The sequence below is a fragment of the Falco punctatus genome (genome assembly GCF_963210335.1).
Source record: "Falco punctatus genome assembly, chromosome: 6".
Classification (NCBI taxonomy): Eukaryota; Metazoa; Chordata; class Aves; order Falconiformes; family Falconidae; genus Falco; species Falco punctatus.
In genome coordinates, this window is record NC_137585.1 from 23,183,491 (window position 1) to 23,204,622 (window position 21,132).

The 21,132-nt window shown below is 40.6% G+C and overlaps 1 protein-coding gene across 1 annotated transcript in view; it reads left to right on the top strand.

Moving 5' to 3' along the window:
• The window catches only part of MICAL3 (microtubule associated monooxygenase, calponin and LIM domain containing 3), a 186,173-nt gene that overhangs the window by 155,924 nt on the left and 9,117 nt on the right, over positions 1–21,132 (top strand). The window contains exons 36-41 of the mRNA XM_080391492.1: positions 910–1,004; positions 2,822–2,869; positions 4,723–4,773; positions 6,610–6,717; positions 7,461–7,554; positions 12,108–12,158. Of these exons, the coding sequence (XP_080247618.1) occupies positions 910–1,004; positions 2,822–2,869; positions 4,723–4,773; positions 6,610–6,717; positions 7,461–7,554; positions 12,108–12,158 (447 nt within the window). The remainder of the gene's footprint in view (positions 1–909; positions 1,005–2,821; positions 2,870–4,722; positions 4,774–6,609; positions 6,718–7,460; positions 7,555–12,107; positions 12,159–21,132) is intronic.

A 21,132-nucleotide genomic window follows, 5' to 3' on the forward strand; every position in this document is an offset into this window, starting at 1 on the left:
TGCCTCTGCACCATGTGCTTTTCCTACAGCTAGGTGTCCTTGGGAGTGAGTTTGGGTTACTTTGCCATTCAGCTACTGGGCTGGATGACACTGCTCCCCAGTGTCAAATGGGCTGATCAGGATAAGTGCTAGCAACTGTTTGTGTATTGATAGAATCATTTGATATGCCACTGAAAATAATAGATCCTTAAATAAAAACTTCACTCTCGGTATGTACAAGGCACATCTGTTTTGTGCCTTAGACTGGTTTGAGAAATAAGCACTGTTTGCTGGAATCAGTTGTTTGTGACATTTAATCTCTATTTTACATCTGGTCCTCATCTTTTCTTTCCTTGGGTGGTCTGTTCTCTTTCTTTCACCCTGGTTCCATGGATGCTGAAGACTGCAGAGATGCAGTTACTCGTGTGTTCTCAGTGGTATGGCAACTGCTGATCTATGAAGTGGGGATTCTGCAGCCTCATGTAAATCTCTCCCGTGCTGTCAGGTGCAGGCGAAGATGATTAATGGCAACTTACGATACAGTAAATAAGTTCACCTTCAATGATTGAAGTGAACATGTTACATTCCTGTGGCCTTGTACAAATAGCTAAAATGGTGCCAGCTGCTGTCGTCCAAGTGCTGCATCTATCTTAAGAGCATTGATAAAGTACAAAGGGAGACTCATGACCATTATTTTTAACAGGATTTGCAGAAAATGATGCTCTCTTAGAATGACGCTTCTAACTAATATTGATCATTTTGTGGAGCGGTGCTTCCCTGATCACTCCAATCCCAGGCAAAGCAACTGAGACTGGCATAAAAGGACTAAGTATTTTTGAAGCTCAGTCAAACACAACTGACTTCTGAAATGTTTACAGGAAGAGTAGTTACCACTTCTCTAACTTTCCCTTTTTATTCCTGGCTTTTCAGATTTGCAGCTCCGTCAACACCTGAGTTTCTCAGAGGACTCCGACCTCTCCAGTGATGATATTCTGGAACGCTCCTCCCAGAAATCCAAGCGAGAGGTAGGCAGATGGGAAATGCATTTTAGATGGAACTAGCAACACGCAAATCACAGGCTCAGAGAACCACATCAGAAACTCAGAGAACCACATCAGAAACGTGTATGATTAGTTATGTTGTACTTAACTGTTTCTTCTGTGGAACAGGCTTTCCTGTAATTTGGCTGACTGTTCTGCCTAAAATAAGTTGGTTTCACAATTGCAAGCTGCTCCCCACTGTTACTATATGAAGGATCTGTTGTGTCACTATGACATTACTTCACAACACATATCACAGTCAGAACAGTGAATTTTGTCCATGTTACGAGCATGCCAGTGATCTACACAAAACAGACATTTAATGTCAGAAGAGTAAATTTCACAGGCTCTAATGTTACTGCAAAAAGATAAGTGAGATAGTTCTCACTTTTTGTAAGGTTCTGACCCTAGGATATTGTTTTACCAGCCTCTTTGATACATTGAAATGGTAGAGTTCCTAGCAAACTACAGACAGGAATGTACTTCTGCATATATCATTAACATAGTCAAGATAGATCATCAGCTAACAGGTAAGCTACAGGCTGCAGTTTTGCAACTCATGCAAGTTTGCTTATTTTTTGTGGGGGAAGAGAATGTGCCCAGTCTGAATTAGTATCTTCTCTTTTTAGAGAAAAGATGAGCCATCAGCTCTTTCCCATTTTGACCCTGTTTTCTTTGAGGACTTAGAATCACATAATCATTTAGGTTGGAAAAGGCCTTTAAGATCATTGAGTCCATTGCCGAGTATTTCTGTATGTCTGTGTATGTAGATAACAACCGTGAAGCCAAAATACATAGTAGTGAGCCCTATGAAATGCCAGTATATAGGGGTTGGTCTTGGCCTGGTGTTCTTGTTCCAGTGTGGTCTGGTGTGAACTCTTACTTATTCTGAAAGAGCTGTTTCTTGTTCCTGACCAACCTTCTGTAGCTAATGCTATAATGTCATATTGTAAGACATACCAACGGCTTTCTAGCTGACATAGTTTCACTTTAAGTGGTACTTTAAGGAAATTACTGAGGAGGAAAGAGACACCAGCGGGTGTCCATAAAAGCTCAGAGGGAAAAATAGATTTAGTTTACTTGCACATATTTGTATGTGGAAAATAAACGGTGAAAGCAAAGTGCCAAATTTAGTTGCTTTTAAACTAATTAAATTTTAGGATGGCATTATTAATGCAAAAATGAGTGAAAGATGTGAGGAACTGCACAATCATAGTAATGGGGAAGAGCCCTTCTTTCATTCCTAAGAATTTCCAGGCTCTGACAGACAAAATTTGCAAGGTTTGGAGGAATAAGTAGATTTAACTGACCCTACAGAACACTAAAGCCTTTCTGGTACTGAAGAATGAAAAGTGTGTTCCCCCTGTCCCTTACGGGTGGTGCCTGGTTCAGATTGTTAAAAAAAAATCAGGAAGAGAAGAGCATCTGAGAGAGCAGTGTCACAGACCCAGTGGTCTGTGCCTTCTGTCTTAAACTTGTCACCCAGTGTGCACAAATCAGTCTCAAATGGCAGGATCTAGTTGATACTTGGCTCAGGTGGCAAAGCTGTGGAAGTACTGCAGATTGAAGTGTCATAGGAAGTGCTTTCTATATATAGATAGTAGAATGAATTAGAATAACTAAAGAATTTAAGGCTGGTGGAAGGACCTGATGAAATAAGTAGGAATTTTCTGCATTTACTTACTTCTCTCTTAATCTCTCTTTCTAGTTGATCTAGATCTCTTCTAAGAGGAAGATTATTTTGTTTTTATTTTATTCCCTTTTTTCTCTCCCCCTTCCATTCTTCCTTGCATGCACTCAAGGCGTTTCATGAGAAATTCTGCATTTTCCAAGAGATGCAAAAGAATGAGGTACCTGTGTCTAGCAGAGGACAGATTGCAATACAGGGGGTTCAGATAAGAGTTACAGAGTTATGGTTCTGCTTTGTAAGCTCCTTCAGGAGGAAGCAGGGCTTCAGTGAGGTCCGTGCTTGCTTTCAAACTTCAGTATGCCTTGATGGTCACCTTTTTTTCCTGTGCTGAGCTACTTTGATTTAAAATGGATTCTGCAGGAAAAAAATCTCATCACTAAGCACTGGAGCAGGTATGTGACAGTGGCAGATGCCTGGATCCTAATACTGAAAATACCTCACCAGCCCTGCCAAGGGTAATGGTGATGGTGTTTCATTTTCTCCTGTTTACTGTTGCTGAAGTTACACGAAGAATTTCTTTGCTCAGCATCTGCCTATTTTCTAAAGAGTACTTTTGAAAATTAATTTCTTTAGAGGAAACAAATCTGAGAACTCCACTTACCTAGTTTTATTGCATCCTGTCCAAGGATGTAAAACGTACATGCAAACACTGCAATACCTTGCTATCAAAAGAAATGTAACTGAACTTCGAGACTGACAAAACTGGCTTTGTACTGATTTGGGGTGGGGTTATATTTTTTTAAGTTACAAACTGCCTGCTACTTACTATGGGTAAGAGTTGACTTCCTGTGTGCCATAACTTTTACATGAACCCCTTCTCTAAACTGAAATTCTGCTTGTACTGCTTTTCTGGTAATTGTAGTGAGCTTGTTTCCCAGACAGCTTGCTCTGTTTAGCCTGTTCTTTGTCATCAGCAGTGAATTATTTCAGTGTTGTTTAATGTAGTGTCTTTCAAGAGAAGCATCTTGTAAAGAATTTGTAATGTAAATGCCTCGTGGGTCTCCTGTTTATAGGTGTGTGTCATTGTGTGTTTGTCGTTGTTCCTGTAGAATTGTGGTATTGTGATCAGATGTGTGTTTTACTACTGCAGGTAGCTTGCTTTTTACTGGAGTTTGCATACGTTGTGAAGTTTTCTATGGCTTTTCATTTGTGACTGTTTTTAGTTAATTGAATGTGAAAAAGCAAAATGCTGGCTGTTTGCCCAGAATGGCACAGTGCCATCTGTACTTCATGACACAAGGGAAATTTCCCTCTCTTACAAACACTAAGTGGTTTACTTGCCTTATTTTTGGGGACAGGGTAATGTAGAATGTCCTTGGGTAGAAAAGATAGGGATTTACCCTCCTCCCCCTAATTTTAGCTCCTCAGGCTCTCTGTTGAGAGACAAGGAGATTCCGTTACTGCAGGACACAACCCGCTCTGAGCCCATCTGGTGTTTCTCCTGTCACAAACCAGTGAGGAAGACTTACAATGTTAGTTAAATACAAATGATAATTTATATGAAGTAGAGATAATTTAAAACCATGAAATAAACATGACTCCTAGGAGAGGTTGTAAAGCGGATAGTAAAATGGAGAGTTGTGTGGCAGAGTAATACATGGTTGGCTGAGCTGGTTCAGACCGAACAGGCCTCAGCATAAGCCATTATTCCAAATCTTAAGCCAAAATTTTGTGTGTCCATGCATGCATACTTGCTCAGTGGACATTAAAACCATAGACAGATATAAGCCAGATAATTCCTCTAGAAAAAGATGTTTCCAAGCTGACTGCATCTCAGGGAGACTGCCAAAGGTAATTGCCTTCAGGAGGGTGCTAGAAACTTGATTTTGCGGACACAAGTTCCATTGTGCTTCATCAGTCTGGGCCACGTTCAGCATTTGCACAATTTTGTTTCATGTAAAAACAGCTTTGTTTTATTACTGTGCATCTGTTTTCAATGTTGAACTGATTTTGCTTCATTTTGTACGTTTTTTTTTTTTTATTTTTTTTCCCTTTACCATTCCCCCTTTAAAGTCGATCTATGTACCACACGCCTTGGCATTCAAGAGATCATATTCGTCAAAGGTAGTGTCTCCATTCCCACTAGTTGGCCATTGTTGCATTGCATGCCCCTATATTAACCCATTGAATCCATAGCTACCCATCACATGTGCACTAACATCACAAACATTGACTGTGCATGCGTGAGATGTTAGCAGACATGGGCAGCAAATTCTTTGTAGGGTTGTCTACCAAAAATGCATTAAGCTCCAAATTGTCTGTCTGGTTAGAATGCATGCAGTTCTCAGTGCACAGCACTACACCACTGTACAGAGTGATACGGATGATCTTTGAGCTTCAGAACAAATTGGTTTTCAAGGCAATTAAATATGTGTGCGTATCGTTTTTTTTAATACTTAGAATATGAGTTCAAGTGAATCATCACACTTTAATCAATGTCCTTCAAAATTGTTGAGTTCACTGAAATCTTAATGAAACTCTGTATCAAGCTAAAATCAAGACAGAAGTTGCCTTTCTGTTTCAGGAATGAAATTATTATTGCCCTGTCTTCACAGTCACAACAGTATTATGTGGGATAGGAAAATCACAGCCTCTATAACTTTACCTTCTGGTTTGGGTATTGTTGTGGATTTTACGTTTTAAAAAAAGAAAGAAACAGTCAAGTGTTAAATTCTTGGAGCTTTAATGGTGATGCTTGTTAACCACATATCTGAGGGATTTTTAACAGAGCTGCAATCCTACCTTAAACTCTTTTCACTGAGAGCAGTGAACCAGAGGTAGATTAACCAATGTGACAGTGCAATAACTAGATAAGGCAAATTTCAGGGTGGTCGGTCTTAATATTTCGTCCTTAAAGTTGACTGTCCATGGGGAAGATCTCTTTCCAGAAGTGGAAGACATCTGTTTACAGCTGTCCCTTAAAGCTTACATACATCTATGTGGGAAAAGAGTTCTTTTCTTCACTGTAGTTCATTTAATGGAGAGTGAAGTTTCTCTGATGTTTTTAAGTCTATGAGAGGAAGCCCTCCTAGACTACAACACACCCAACTAGTATACCTGGTAAGATACTAAACCCCATTTCAGTAATGTTAAAAACATTTTTAAACTAGTGTCACCGAGAGAAAAGAAGAGGAAGTACCTTTCTGTTTCAATAAACATAGCCTTTCTCCTTTTGGATGGCTTCTGGTGTTGTAATATTCTAATTCTAGAAAAGCTGGTGTTTGCTCTGTTTTACACCAGCCAGTTTTATGGAGTTGCTCTTGAGATGGGAAATCCCATCTCACACCAGAATGTCATTCTGCTTTCAAGTGTCTTTTTGCCTTCTTGATTCATAGAAAAGTTGCACAAATATACACAGTTAGTCATTACCAATTATACCAGTATAACTCCCAACTATGGATGTTCTTGCTTGAGAATAAAATAGTGAGATGGGAATATCAATACAACTACACTAGTCTATAATAATTTGTTAGCTTATACTGCTGTAACTGTTCATGTAGATGTACCTTTGCCCTCTTTTAAAATTAAATCAAGGTGACCCCTCTATATGGTACTCACGGATTTAACTAAATCCATTTGGCTAAATCTATTGAGAAACAGCATAAAAATTGATTTGATCTTTGGGAAGAGGTTTCATATAGCAGTGGAAGAATGGGGTGGGGTGTTATATAAAATCACAGCTTTGCAGTTGGCGTATATGCTTCTTCACTCCTGATTTGACCCTGAAATTGTTGCTCACTGCACTGTGAACACCTTTGCCTACAGAAGCTTGACTTTTGACACAGCCATGACAAAGACAGAACACCTCCCTTCTGAGATTTTTGGAAGAAAAATGGTCCTCCCTCCTCCCATACCTCTGAGCATGCAAATAAAATCTGCTCCTGTTTTTCCTTCCTTCAGAGAGCCTACACAGAAGAGGAACTGAATGCCAAGCTGACCCGGCGAGTGCAGAAAGCTGCCCGTAGGCAAGCCAAGCAGGAAGAGCTAAAGAGGTTACACAGAGCTCAGGTAGTGTCTCACAGTCGTCTTGTTATGGCAGACAGTTAACTCTGTGTGGAAGCACCATGATCCCGACATTCCTTTGAGTGTGTCGGAAGAGGATCCAGAGACGGAATTTCCCTCTATTTTTACATGAGTGTCCCTGCTCCTACTCCCTCTTTCAGATTTCTTATAGACTGGGAAGAATGGCTGAAACCTATCATGATAGTTTTACAGTGAAGAAAAATGACCATAACACCTTTCTAGCTGGAGAGGAGTTGAAGCATCATGCGCTGAATGGAACAGTGGTAGTCAGATAATACCTGATGAAGCTGCACCTGTCATTGCTTTGTTAGATTATGCTGCTGAGTGAAGTGTTACCAAATTAACCTGTAATTACCAGAAAATCTGCTGGAAAACTGCTGGCATCATCTATAGATGATGGGATTTGTTTAAAACTCAAGGCAGGGGCTCAGCTGACTGAATAGCATCACCTTTCATTTCAGCGTTTAGGAAGGTGATTGGAGTTGCAGCAAATAAGTGAGTATCAAGGTGTTTGCAAAATTAAGAGATAGGGTGCAATGGGGTGGGGAGGATGTTGTCACTGGAGGGACTCTGATGCCAGCTTTAGAAGCAGTTAGCTTTTGGAGCAGTGTATTGTTGAATACAAATACTTGTTTTTGAAAAGGTTAATTTGACTGAAGTCACTTAGGAGCGACTGCAGACAGCAGAATTGCTGTTGGTGAGGTTCTGCTCCGTTCTTCTCTGAACAGATCATCCAGCGGCAGCTTGAACAAGTGGAAGAGAAGCAGAGGCAACTTGAGGAGAGAGGGGTTGCTGTGGAGAAGGCCCTCCGGGGAGAAGCAGGTATCCATCAGAACTTGGTTTGCTTTTTAATGTTTTATTACCAAGTGCTTGTGCAGTAGTCCATAGCTGCTTGGGTTTTAGAGACAATTGGACCATTACAGCCTAGAGTCCAATGTGAATCCATTCTCCCTTTTCTACTATCTTTTTGTGGCCTTGTTTTTCCTGTGCTGCTTCTAATTCTGGGACTTCCCTGTTGGCAGAGACTCAGTTCACTTGTCTTTGCCTAAGGCTTAGGAGGTAATTCTCCAAGTATTAATAATGGCTGCCTGACTGTTTTGCATGTCACTGGATATTACAGCTAGAAAATTGCAGGGGTTACCTAGCTGCAATTCACATAAAGCTGTCACCATAAGAAAAACCTGTTTATACGTTATGGAAGTAATTGTGAAATTGTGTGTGCTTTCTCTATTGTGTTGGACTATCAAGGTAGTGCCCTTACAAGGGACCATCACAGAACATCCTCCTCACTGCACAGCCCAGCACACTGGCTACTTCTGACAAAATTGTGCAGAGCAGAAATGCACACGTGTACTCAAAAGTATCCATGTCAAGCTGTTAAAGGAATTTTATGTGTACTTTAAATTAAATCAGTATCATCTGATCTGGCAAGCATATGAGTGTAGGAGTACTTGGTTCAGATAATGCTGGTAATAGTGTAATGATTTGAAGAGTCCTCGATTGCAAGGAGTCAGATATCCAACAGGCAAATGCAGTGTGTGTGTACCTGACAGGTCCCGGATTATGTGCCTGATTACAAGGGCCAGAGATCAGAAATGGTAATATTGGAACAGGTGTTGGAAAAATGTTTTGGCTTGTTGCTTGGATTGAAGAGCCACCACTATGCCTGTGAAGATGGAAGTTAAGCAGTGAAGGTTCACCAGAGGAAAAGTCTGTTGTGACTTCCTGGCCAAGTAGCAATTGGTGGGATTCAGTGTGTTTGACGCTTCATAAGGATGTGCCAAAGCAGCAGGACTGAGTGGTTACCAAAGCAAATAGGTACAGAAGTGTGGAGAACAATCTGGGACTTGAATAGTTTTGTGATCTGACTGGCTTTTTCACTGTGGGTTCAAAAAAACAGCCTTGTGCAAAAACTTTCTTTGCGGTGGTGCCTCCTTCCTTATGCTGTGTATTTCTGTGTTAGCCCCATTGTGTTCTCTGGCCTGCCAGTTACCACACTTACTAAAACCACCTCTCTTATTTCTAATTGTTCTTTTCCTTTTTCTTCTTTTAATCTGTCTTGATTACTCAGCTGCTAAATGACCTTTATGTAAGACATGTCAGCACAAGTGGGAAATCTTAGTAGCTGAGAGAACATTCTTCATGACAGAATGCTCTCTCATTGAAAAATGATAGAAGAATGCCTAAGAAATGTTCAGAGAGGGCAGAACGTGACCGAGAGTAAGAATTGCTATTTTATATGGAAGACTGCAGAATTAAACTCTTGTATAACTTCTACCAAATGTTGTCCCAAAATGGAAGGAGTCTTAGATGAGCTTGTGTATTTGTGAATTTCCTAGCAGAATTACAGAATTGTAGGTCACTCTTTGCAAAATTAATCTCCTTTCTTCAGAAATTCTCTAGGGTATTTGCTCTTGCCACGTTTCTGTCGTCAGATCATACATTATGGCTACAGAAGCTTAACTCTGTCATAAAGAATTCACCAGCCTCAACTCTTCCAGTTATTTCTGGGGATTAATAAGAAACACGTTCTGCCGAGGGGGCAAAGCATGTTCTAACCTGTGTTAGAACCTGACTGAAACACAAGATTATAAATTAATTCCATGCTTTGCCTCCTAGCCACTCTTGTGTGGACATTTTATATAAGTTTGCAATAAAATGACTGAATTTCTACTTTTTAAAATCTGTGGCATCACATTCCATAAATACAATTAATTTCTGCCTCCAATAGCCATTAATTACTCAGGTGAACAGTATAATTTTCTTGTCATCTGCATTGCCTAAGATAGTGACCTAACAGTGACCATTGCATTCAGCAGGTACCATTGTGTAAAGGTGTGGAATCATGCTTTTGTCCCTGATCGATCTCTCCCCTAATGAAACCATGTGAACAAAAGTTTAAAAAGGGAAGTGCAGTATATAACCTTGTGTTGTCATCTGAAAAAAAACCCCTAACTCTTTCCTTTTTATTATTAAGCCTGTACAAGGGGAAGAAATAGGGGAGGGTGGGAGATATGCCTCCTGTGCACGTACCCTGTCCATGTAAGTAGAGGATTGCAGTGCTGGATCAAAGTAATGGCTGTCCCATAGACAGCGGCCAGTATTAACTGTTCAAGGAGAACATATTAAGCTCTGTAATGAGTGGTTTATTTAGCTTCTCTCTCTGAAGGGAAAGACCAAATCACTCACTGACTTAGGCATTTAAATACGAAGTTTTAGATAGTGTTAGTAGTAGTTTCCTAATACTACATATTTGAAAATCCTGACAGAAGAAACAGAATTCTGTGTTTTGTGATGATTCTTTTCTTCTTCTATTGTAGAAAAAGATAGACAAGACCATTTGAACTACTTCTGTATGTCAGTTATCATCTTTTAGCATGTTGCCTGTTAGTCATCTCTCCTGTCTGTGAAGAATTTCAAATTTTCCTTTTGTAGAGGTCTTTCATTAACTTTAATTCCTCTGATCCCTGACCTCTGGACCTCTTTGCATTTTTAGAAAAATGTATTTTTCAGTTGGACTGGTAATAACAAAACCAGTACTATCAGTAAGAATTTTTTTACTTGGAATAATTTTGTTTCAGTTTCCATACATTTTGCATTATCCTTAATATGTTCTTGCCAAATGACTTGTACTGAGGAGACTGTTGATAAATGCTTCACAGTAATGCCCTGATGGTGTCTTCCTGAGAGGTGACAGCAGCAGGTACAGACAGACAGCTCAGTACTCTTTCCAAGAATTTCACTCATTATTTGAAAGTTGTCGAGTTGAAATATTTATATGATGATGCTAGCTATTCAGCTCATCAGACTTGGAAACATTTTGGAGGTCATTGTCGACTTAATTTTGACAAAATAATTGCACCTTCTTGGCTACCTCCTTGTCTTTTCCTTTTTTGAATTGGCTCAGCGTCAAGCATGGCACAGTTGGTCTTTTGTTCTTCTAAAAGCTGAATGCTGAATCTAATGTTTAGTTTCTGATTCAGAAAATGATCTCACACCCTATGATTACTTAATTGCCTTAATATGTTTGCTGTGATTATCTTTGAAAATCTCAGCCTTTGATAGCTGCATTCATAGCAAGAATCAATGATTTGGAATGTAAGCTGTATTTCAAGTGATGATGTAAGCTCTATTTTGGGTGGCAAGTTTGTCATGTACAGGTGGTCTAAGCTTTTGTCATCCTTTTTTTTCCCTTCCCCCCTCACCCCCTTTCTTTTGCATCATGGTATTTCACTGCAAAGGTAAAGTAGGATGATCTCAATGAAGAATTCTCCCATTTTTCTGCAGTGTCCCAAGAGATACCTTGAATGGTATTGCAATTAATGTAACAGTACTTTGTATTATAGTGCATTCGCCTGTTTGGACATGCTTATGGCTTTGATTTCCTGTGTGGATTTTTCATTTTTTTCAATTATTAACTTAAAAATATAGGATCATAGAATCATTAGGTTGGAAAAGACCTTTGAGATCATCAAATCAGAAATATCTGGAACTTCTGTTTTTTCTCCCTTGTCCTCCTTTAGCATATAGTTTGATAGTCATTTTTAAGAGCTGGGAAGATGGTCAATACTGAAAAATTTAAGAACCACCTCTTTACATCAAGTGAATCATATGTAGTGAGAAATAGTGCTCTCAGTACTCCCATCTGTCTCTTCCCCAAAGAAACGGGTGCTAGACTCGTGGTGTACCTGTCTCTAGCAGCTGTGAACATACACGTTCCTGTTCCACATACCTCCTGCTCAGGTTCTTCCCTGGCATAGATACTGCATTAGCAGAAACACATGTACCCGTCTTTCTACACTCAGGCGTTTGCCATTTGTGTCAGCCGTCAGTGCCTTCCACCCATGTGCTGTGCACACGCATCCTCCACTCACTCGCCTCCCGAGAAATCACCCTTGCACCTTTCCTGCAGCTGACCTAAGAAATTACGCTGTTTCCTTCTGACATATTGCTCAGTGTGACAGCAACAAGATTAGTTCTGCTTTTCTCAGCAAGAACAGGAAAGACGTTAGTGTCAGGTACCGGTGCAGACTGAAATAGGTGAAGTGTCTCTGTGTAGACTTCTTGATTATTTTTTTCCCCTTGGAAGTCCTTGCCTGTCTGCTGGGAACTTTCTCCTCATCTTCCCAATATATATGTTTGTGATATATTTGTGTGTTTTTACATATATGTATATATACAGAGAAAGAGAGACATAATTTATATATATGTGTGTCTCTGTGTGTGCGCACGCGCCTATGTGTGTAGCTGCATGTTTCTTGTTTGCCTTTTGTTTTTGTTTCTGTCTATGTCTTTTTTTCAGACGTTGCTTTGATTGTGTGGGGCTAGGGTGGGTATCTGATTCAATAACTGTCTTCACCAATTCCTTGTTGTAGACTATTGGGGAGAGTCTTATTACAGTGACCTCATCGACTTGCATCTGGGTGGTATGTATGGCTGAACCTCCTGCTGACACTAACCCTGCTGACACTCCTCCCCACCCCTCCCTTCACCTACTTCTCCTATCCTTGGCTCACAAACAAGAAGAAACAGCCCTTGCACATGACTGGCTGTAGCAGAACCCCTTTTCCAGCTCAGGAAGAGGAGATCCTGGCATGCTCCACAAACCATGTGTGAGGCTCCCTCTTCTATTTTCCACAAGTGCTTATTATTTCAAAATTTACTTACTATTTTCACTCTAGCCACCTTCCCTGCTAGGAGCGGAAGGTCGTTCTGGTTTTTTGCTTCTTCTTTGCAAAGTCCAGCTCTACCACTGAAATCCTCTTTAGGAAAATATTTTGATGTGAAGGGGACAGCAGAACTGACTTGCTCCCCAAGAACTGACATTACTGTAAAGAAGTAGTCATGTCATTGCCTCCCTGTTGCCCTTCCGAGGCTTGATTGCTTATTCCAGAAAAGCCAGAGCTTGCTGATGATCTAACAAAACCAAAATGTTCCCTCAGGGGACTATGGAAGCACTTGTAGATGACGACAGATACTTCTTCTTTCTTGTTTTGTCTTACTGTAAGGTTAGGAAAGAATCTACTGCTATGAGTTCCAGTCATTTTTGGTGGAATCTGCTGTTCCTGAATTTCCAGTCAGCCCAGTTTGTATCATTACACAGCTAATAAACTTCTTGCTATGTTATTTTTCTTAATATCCCATTTAGTGCTAAAGACATACTACCTTAGCTCTTTTTTTACTTAGCAGTTATAATCTGGTCATCACTCTGTACCGTGATTCTTCATTTCTTTAATTAATGTTACTTCCTGAATCCCTTATAGGTCAATAACTTTTGGATTGCAAATGGCATTTGTTTAGCATTTGCCCATCTTGTAAATTAAAATTCCCTTGGCTACTTTAATCACCCGCAATCTATTCATGTGAAATGAACGCATCTGTTAGCAAATCCAAGAGAAAGCAAACTCTGCATGGCTGCCTTGTCACGAGGGTCTCATTTCATTTGTCTTTCAAAGTATAAAGCTACTTGATCTAAGCTGTGTTTTTGTGGAGGGAGTGCATTACAGTCCAGCTCTGCGGAGTGAAAGTCCACACGTTCTAAGCCTGATCCAAGGCACATTACTAGAAGTCTTCCCTGCTGTCATTGTGTTTTGCCTTTGATCCTTCAAACATAATCTTGCCCAGGCTTTTAACTGTCGTTTTTTCTCCTCCTCCTGGGGGAGGCTGTCCCACGTAGTATCTGCCTGTAGCTGTCTGTTGGGAATTGTCCTGGCACGACAGGCTTTTCTTGAAGAACATCCACTTGAGTTAATACCCACCAAAGTACAAACTTCAAAAGACTTTTCTCCTTAGTAAACCTAATTTGTTTCCCAGTTCCCCTGTGCTGATTCTGATCTGGTAGTTCTCCACTAGCCCTGTGCTTCGTTCACTGTTCAGTCCCTCTGGCATTCTTTCCTGGGGTATCTTGCAGAGAAGCTTCAAAACCCTCTTTCTAGTTACATCCGTCAGGGCTGGCCCATACTCATTATGTGCATAGAGTAGGAGCTGTAAAAGGGTTAATGCTGAATTACACTTAACAGACCCTTATCCCTGTTCAATGCTATTTCCACTATACCTTTTCCCTCCTCCTGCTTCTCATCCTAATGCCTCTTTAGAGACAGCAATCCCATCAAAATCCCATCACTAATAGTGGCTTTAAGAAAAGCAAAATAATGCTTAATTAAAGGGACACTGTCACTTAACAATTACTGTGTTGCAGAAATTCTTAACTGAAAATTGAATTTACTGTTTATCTTGCATGTTTGCTTTTTCCATTTCTCTGAAATCAGACAGTCACCTCAGAGTGGTCATTTTTGATCTTCTGTAACAGGCTGGTCTTACTTACACGGTAACTCAGTCACTTGGGCTTCAAACAGAGACAACGTTCACGTTTTTTAAAAATGGTTGATCTGTTTTAAAGCTATATCAAGTTTCTGCTCATCTCAAAAATACCTTTTTTGAAACAAACTTTAAAAAACTGTATTGGGCAGTATCCCTTTAAATGCAGTGAGCCAGTATAGCCTGCCTGGAGTATGTGTCTTTATAGTATTGTTTTGTTTCGTCTGTAATTTGCTTTGTATTTGCTTTTGGGGCTGCCAGAACACTTTTGCCAGAAGGGATACATTACTTTGATGATACTTGCCACTATTCAGTGGCAGATCTAGATCTCGGCTTCAGAATTAACATGTTTGTGCAGAACGCTGCATCTAGGTGGAGTGCCGTTAAAATCCCTAGAGTGTGTGGCTGCATGGTCCTGCACTATGAGCAGCTAGGATAACTACATAATTAATTATTCTACTGGCAACTTGTGTCTCTGAGGCATAGGCATGACTCTAGAGTCATGCTGTCAGTAGAATGATAAGCAAAATCGTAAAATACTTTGAAAAGTTACCTGTAAGTTGGTAATAATTTTTGAATGTTAAGGGCATTAATTCTGGATTTCCTTTACACTAATGTGGGTTGCATTTCATAGCTGTTACAGATTGCGCAACAGCTTCTGCAAGGGAGTGGTAACTTCTGACATCCTTGGTCAAGTTCCAGTTTGCAGGATTATAGATTGCTATCTTAACTCCTCCTGTGGCTCTGCCCAGATTCCATAATCCTCTCTTGCTGTTCTAAAATGTCATGTACCGTTGCTGTAAAGCAGATGTTTCATTTCACACTACAGATGGTCAAATTTCAACTCTGAGTAATTACCCCTGTGTGTATATCGTATACGCAGTTACGTTAAAAGGACGTTACAAAGGTTTTAAAGTCAACTGAAATTAAGATTTTGTGTTATGTTGATATATCAACGGCTTTATAACCTTTAGACCCACTGCAGAGAACTCTGCCTCATGCCCTCATGGAATAACGGATAGCAATGCTGGGTTGTCATCCTCTGTATAGATCCTTACAGAGAGGAAATGGGACACAATCAGTGGATTTCACAGATGTTTGCCAGGCAGCTGTGGAATGGTGAGACTTGAAAACATGGATTCTGAGCCAGACACTGGAAGGATGCAGTGGTCTTGGGGGATACACGCTCCTTGTCCCTTTTATTCCCTCTTTCTAGGCAGTCCTTGTCCTAATCCTGTCTTTTTCCATCCAAAGCTTCTTACTCCACATCCATTTTCATTCTCAGTCCCAGTTTCTGCTTCTCAGGCATTTCATTTTAATCCTACTCTCTTGACAAAGAAGTCCTAGCATTCTACCCTTCAGACCTCCTGTTCCTCCCCAGTAGCTGTTCCTAGTGTTTCACTCCTGCTCTGGTCTTCCCACTGACTTGAGCCCCACAGTCTCAGACCCTGCCTCTGGCCTCCCAAAATTTTTGGGCTTGTCTGGAAAATTGTAGGTCATACCTTTTCCACAAATCTGCCTTCTCCTTTCACCTCCTACCCCTTTTACCCTATCCTCTCTGTCTGTTCACCTTTAGTAGTTTGCATTCTTAGTCTCCTTGCCTGATTAGTTCCAGCCCCAGTTCCTCCTTGCCCACTGATTCTTTGTCCCACTCTGCTTCTCATCTGCCTGTGGAAGTACCTTGGGTGTTCCCTCTGTGTTCAAGTGAGTGGCTCCCTTTTCCTTACACCCAGCAGGGAATCATTGAGGAAAGAGTCCCACACTCCTGTGTTGCTTTGCTCTTGGCTGAGTATGCCGAGACAGACAAGAAGGATGTAAGGAAGAGAGCTGGTATATTTCATAGTGCTGATTTCACACATAACATTCTCCCTTCTTGACAAGAGTCTTATGAACATCAGGTAAATGGGGGGGGGGGGGGGGGGGGGGGAAGTGCAGTTGTGGGGGTTTTTTAAATCCTTTGTACCTTGTACTTGTTTTGAAGTTACTCTGTTAGAAGTTGTTTAAAAACTTCACTTTTAATTAACATACCTATTTTAAAATACTTGAGCTGACCACGTCCTTTAAAGCCCTGCAGATCTAACTCTGCAGGGCTGGAGTCTGATGCACTGAAGTGGAAACAGTCCTATTTCTGGTGGCTGGCAAACCTAGCTCTTCTGGAAGAGGAGTGGAGTTGTAAGATAAACATTGTTTTTGCAGTCTGTGGCTGCTTTTGAGACTGAAGTGAATTGGCAACATGTTTTCTTTGCTGTAAATTTGGAGCAGGAAACACCACTTGATAAAGCAGAACTTAAGTATAATTAAAGTATTTGTTAGGTAATGGATGCAAGCAATTACAATTTATCTGCTTCTTTCTGCACACCTCTCACAACTGCACACAAAAACTAACAGTCTTGGGAGGCAGGCTTAGTGCAGGACTGTGCTAATTCTGCATTTTGAAGTGCCTTGAGGTCTAGTAGGAACAGAAGATTTCTGTGCAGTCATTCGTATGTATGTTCTGGTCCAACTATTGCTTCCCCTGGTTTTCTTTCCCCTCCCTGCCTCTGCCCCCACCCCCCTTCTGCTGGACAGATAAAGGTGCGGTTCAGTTTGCATGACAATTCAGTGGTCTGAGTTTTCCCCAGGTTTCTTCTAGTGATTGTTTTAGTAAACTGTGAAGTCAGACACAGAGTAAATATGGGATATTTGTCACAATCCTTGCCCTCAACTTCATAATCCTGCAGTTGGGTGGATGCTGTTCTCCAAGAGGTGGCTTTCTGTATTCTTGCTCTTTTACAATACTGCTGTTGAACAGCTTCACCAAATAGTTGGAATGTTTTATTTTTGAATACTCAGGTTTCTGACAATAACTGATTTTTTAAAAGGTGAGAAAGAATATATTTCCTGTGATCCATGGTCAGTTTGTCTTACTGATCTCTTTTGGACTGATTCTTATTTTAAGCACTGATTTAAAATTAGAGCTCTTAGTCTGCCTGCTCAATGAATGATGGAATTTGTTAGTGCAGTAAGAGTTTCTGGAGTGTTGTGCTCTTAGCTTGTGAAGTCAAGTGCCAGCATAAGGGTTCAGGAGAGCTGAGATTAGCCTCAGAGCTGGATTTCCTGCCCAGTGTTGCTGATTTCCAAACTGCCCTGCTAAGTCAGCAATATAGAAATCAAAGTCTTGGGATGCAAAGCTTGAAAAGGATGTAATCCCATTTGGTCAGTGGTATACGTGTTCAAGTCATTTTGATTTGCAGCGGCTCACCGCTTCTCAGAAATCATCACAGCTCTCATACACAGGACACGGGCAAATAGTGAAGGGGATCAAGGTGAGCTGTAGCTTGGGGATGACGGTGTCTGCCACCCCAGGCTTTCTGCTGTGCTTTCTTCATCCTGATTGGTCATTTTTACTGCTGTGCTTCAGATTGTGAAGAAGTGTTATGTAGCTATAGCAGAAAAAGACACAACAAGTCTAAAGTATTTTTCTTTAAACAATAGGTAAATGAAAAGTAGAAAAGCAGACAACAGTCCAGTGTAGCTTGTGTAACAAAGAACAGAAGATACAGTGAAGAAGAAGGTATATTTTCCTGGTGACTGCAAAATTTCTGTCCCTTGTTTTGAAGAGGCTTTGGAGCTATAGTATTTATTCTTGGCCTGGCTCTTTGTTTCCACCACTGGAGCAATCTCTCAAGAGTACTATGACAAACAAGATCTTTCTTGTCATGGCTACATGAAACATTTCTCAGAAAGATCTGAGAAAGGCTTGTTTTTCACAGAGGTGAGATCATTCTGGTCACTTTATTGATGGGATATGGCTAATCTGCAGGGTAAAGCTCCTACCCCTCCAGGTTCTTCAGTGTGCTCGGGAGCTGGGGCACACTCCTTTCCTCAGCGAGCTGCGGCTCCTGGTTCTGTACCGATCTTCCCATGTGCTCTCCTGAACACCTCTGCTTCCCAGCAGCTTGGGCTGCTGACCTCCGCTTTGAAGGCTTTACGTGTGATCCGAAAAGTTGGCCTGTGGCGTTGAAAAGGAAACGTTTGTGATTAACACAGTCTGTTGGTGGGTTTGCCTCTCTGGGGAAAAAGAAGTGATAATCTTCTGTCCAGAAGCTATAGTCACACCTCAGACTCTTGCTGACAGCGCAGAGGGAACCTAAGAAGTGGATGCTCACAGAAATGGTTCTTCTCTGGCCCTTCAGCTCCTTCCAAATATGCTGCTTCAGTGAGGCAGTGGGTGGTAACTTGTACTGCTTTTCCAGCAGCACTGTTTCCATGCTGTGGATGAAGACCTGTGTTGCCAGACCTGGCCTGGGGTTTTTGGTGGTGGGGGAGACTTAAACAGAAAGGGGGTTGTTTATGTGTTTTTAAATTTCTTTGACAAAAGAGTTTTTCCCATCTGGCCCCGACTCCTTGGCCTGGGAAACTGTCTTGCAGTGACGATCATGTTTTTAATTTGATGAGACCATGAGGTGGTGATTTCTCTAAGCAATAATATAATAATACTATTTACTGTAGGATTAGTAATGTCTTTGGGAGAAATAAGGAGACATGTAAGGATTTCCATAATATAATTGGACAAGTGATGAGGGCAACGTAGATGAGACAGTTTTCAACAATGTATTGTGGACCAGGGTGTTGTAGAGTTCTCCCTTTTGGTAGTACTGGACAAGGAGCTCAGCCTTTTCCCAGGATTATCATTCAACATATGTGTACACTGTGAGAGTTCTTGCTGTGAAGTTGTATTTCTTTAAAAATTAACCTTGATAGGCATGTGAATGATCTGATGATACATTCACTGTCTAAAATTGTCAGCTGGCTGAGGAAGGAATGCTTTTTCCATTTAGCAAGTAATCTTTTCTTCCCCCCTCTGGTTTTCTGTTTCTGAAACAGTTAAGACTCCTTTTCTTGAAAGAGTTCATCTGAGGGATAGTGAAACATACGAAACTTAAAGATTGGTTACTGTCAGTGAAAAATCTTTCCCCATTTCAGGAAATAAGATAGTTTTAAAATTAGAAAGTTCCTATTCAGTCTGCTTAGAGACATACCACGCATCGGTACTCTTCATTAGCAAGGCTGGGGCTGCAGTTTTTGTAACTATCACCTTAGATAAATTTTTAAAAATATATTTAAAATTCTGTTGCATGGTGTGTTTTATAATACTTGCAACTTCAGATTATTGCACTTTTTAGGGCATAATAATTTTCACAGCTTTAGGGAACCACAGGAGGTAAGTTTTTGGGTTGCACTTTCCTCTGCCCTTGCTGTTTAGGACCTCCGGTACTTAAGGAGCACTTTTTGAAGCCTTGCTAGTCATCCTAGTCTGGACAGAAGTTGTTTCTAAAGCAATTGTAATGATCATATAACCTGTATTCACTGATGCAGCTGTAATTTACATCTGGAGTAGTTGGAAAGGATCATAATAATACAGGTTATGTTCATTGTCTTACTGAAAAACAATGTTAACAGTTCCAGTAGCAGGACTATTATAGCTACCATGGACTTTGTAACTTGATTCAAGGACAAATTTTCCTTAGACAAGAGTGGGAGGATAATATTTCTGTTAAAAAATAAGGCAACTAAAAACAAAGGCAGAAAACAGAATTGTGTGGAGTGAGCTGTGTATTACAGTCTTCTGCTCTGTAAGCCCTGTGGCTTTCTACCGGAGACCAAAGATGGTATCCTCTCCTAGTGTCAGACCATTTGCTTACTGATGACAAAAGTTACTAGTCTGTGGCCATATCACAATGAGATGAATGGCATTTTCATATACCAGGTATTTATTTTCACATCAAATACGGCAAACGGGAAGTTCTTCACCAAGTCTGTATGTCCATGGTTTGAAATTTGTAAGTATAGCTGTGCTTGGGTTATCAACATCCCCAGCCCCACAATTCTGAATGAAATCTCAAACCTTGGAAAACTGAAGTGGATTTTTCCATACAGTTAAATGTCTGTCTCCTGACTCCCACAAAATAGCGGTTAGACCAAGTTAGAGTATTAAAGCTTATATAGAAAAATTAATTATTAAGACAGGATGTGAAATAAAAAATATTGTAAGTATCACAGACTAAATGTTCTGCTTTGTGTGGAAGCTTCTTCACTGTGCCTTTGCAGTTTGGGATTTTTCTTGTTTGTGTTTGCTTTTGTAACCTAATCTGTGAAATGGCATTCGTAGAAAAAAAGCTCTAGTATTTTTTTCATTATAAATGAAGAAGTTGGAAAATTCAAAACAAGTATAACTCAGATTCTGGTACTGTCAACTAATGTTGGTATGATGCTTTATTTGTAACTGTCATATGGCCAGCTGTGGCACTTCTCCTACTGTTGCCCCTTCCTGCTCCCAGTACAGAGGTTTCTTCCTGTCTGAGAAAGCTGTGCTGCTTAGTCACAGGCTTTGAAGCTGATGTGCTTTCCCTCTCGCTCCAGTGTGTCCTCTGTGTGCTGGTCTAGTTCTGTGATGGTCCCTTCTAAAGCCTTCCCAGTTCGCCAGTAGTCTAGTTCTGTAAAGCTTTCTCTGAACCACGTAACTGCTGACTTCTCCAAAACAAGCGTTGTTCTTACCATATCACTGTTGTCGAGTTTATGCCTTTTCCCAACACAAGAAATGCCTCCTCTTTATATATGCAGTTGTGCACTGAGTGCAGTAAGAGTTCCATTTTGCTAGCTCTGATGTTTCAGGCTCATCACCTTCCCGGTGCATATGTTCTCCTGTAACTATTTGTGATGCTGGTTATTTCCTACTGTTTATCTCTGTAACGTTAAGTACAACTGAAAAGCAAATCCTCAGTGAACCATTTTAGAGATGAGGAATGTTTGTCCTTCAGTGGCTGACAGAAAAGATGAAAAAGATTCAGTATGTCACCAATACTATGAGGACTTGTAAGCTTTAAAATGCTTTGTGAAATCAGAATGTCAAGGGAGAACTGAGAACTTTAAATGTATTGGTTTAACTCTGCAAAGCCCTCAGTTAGTCACTGCCCCCAGACACCCTGCTGGAAATCACTTTTTTATCCATGTAAAAGCCTTTTTCCCCCTCTAAGCACAACAGTCCAGTTGAGTACATGTGTACTCACCATACTTGACACAGCAGATCCTGGCAGGCTGGTT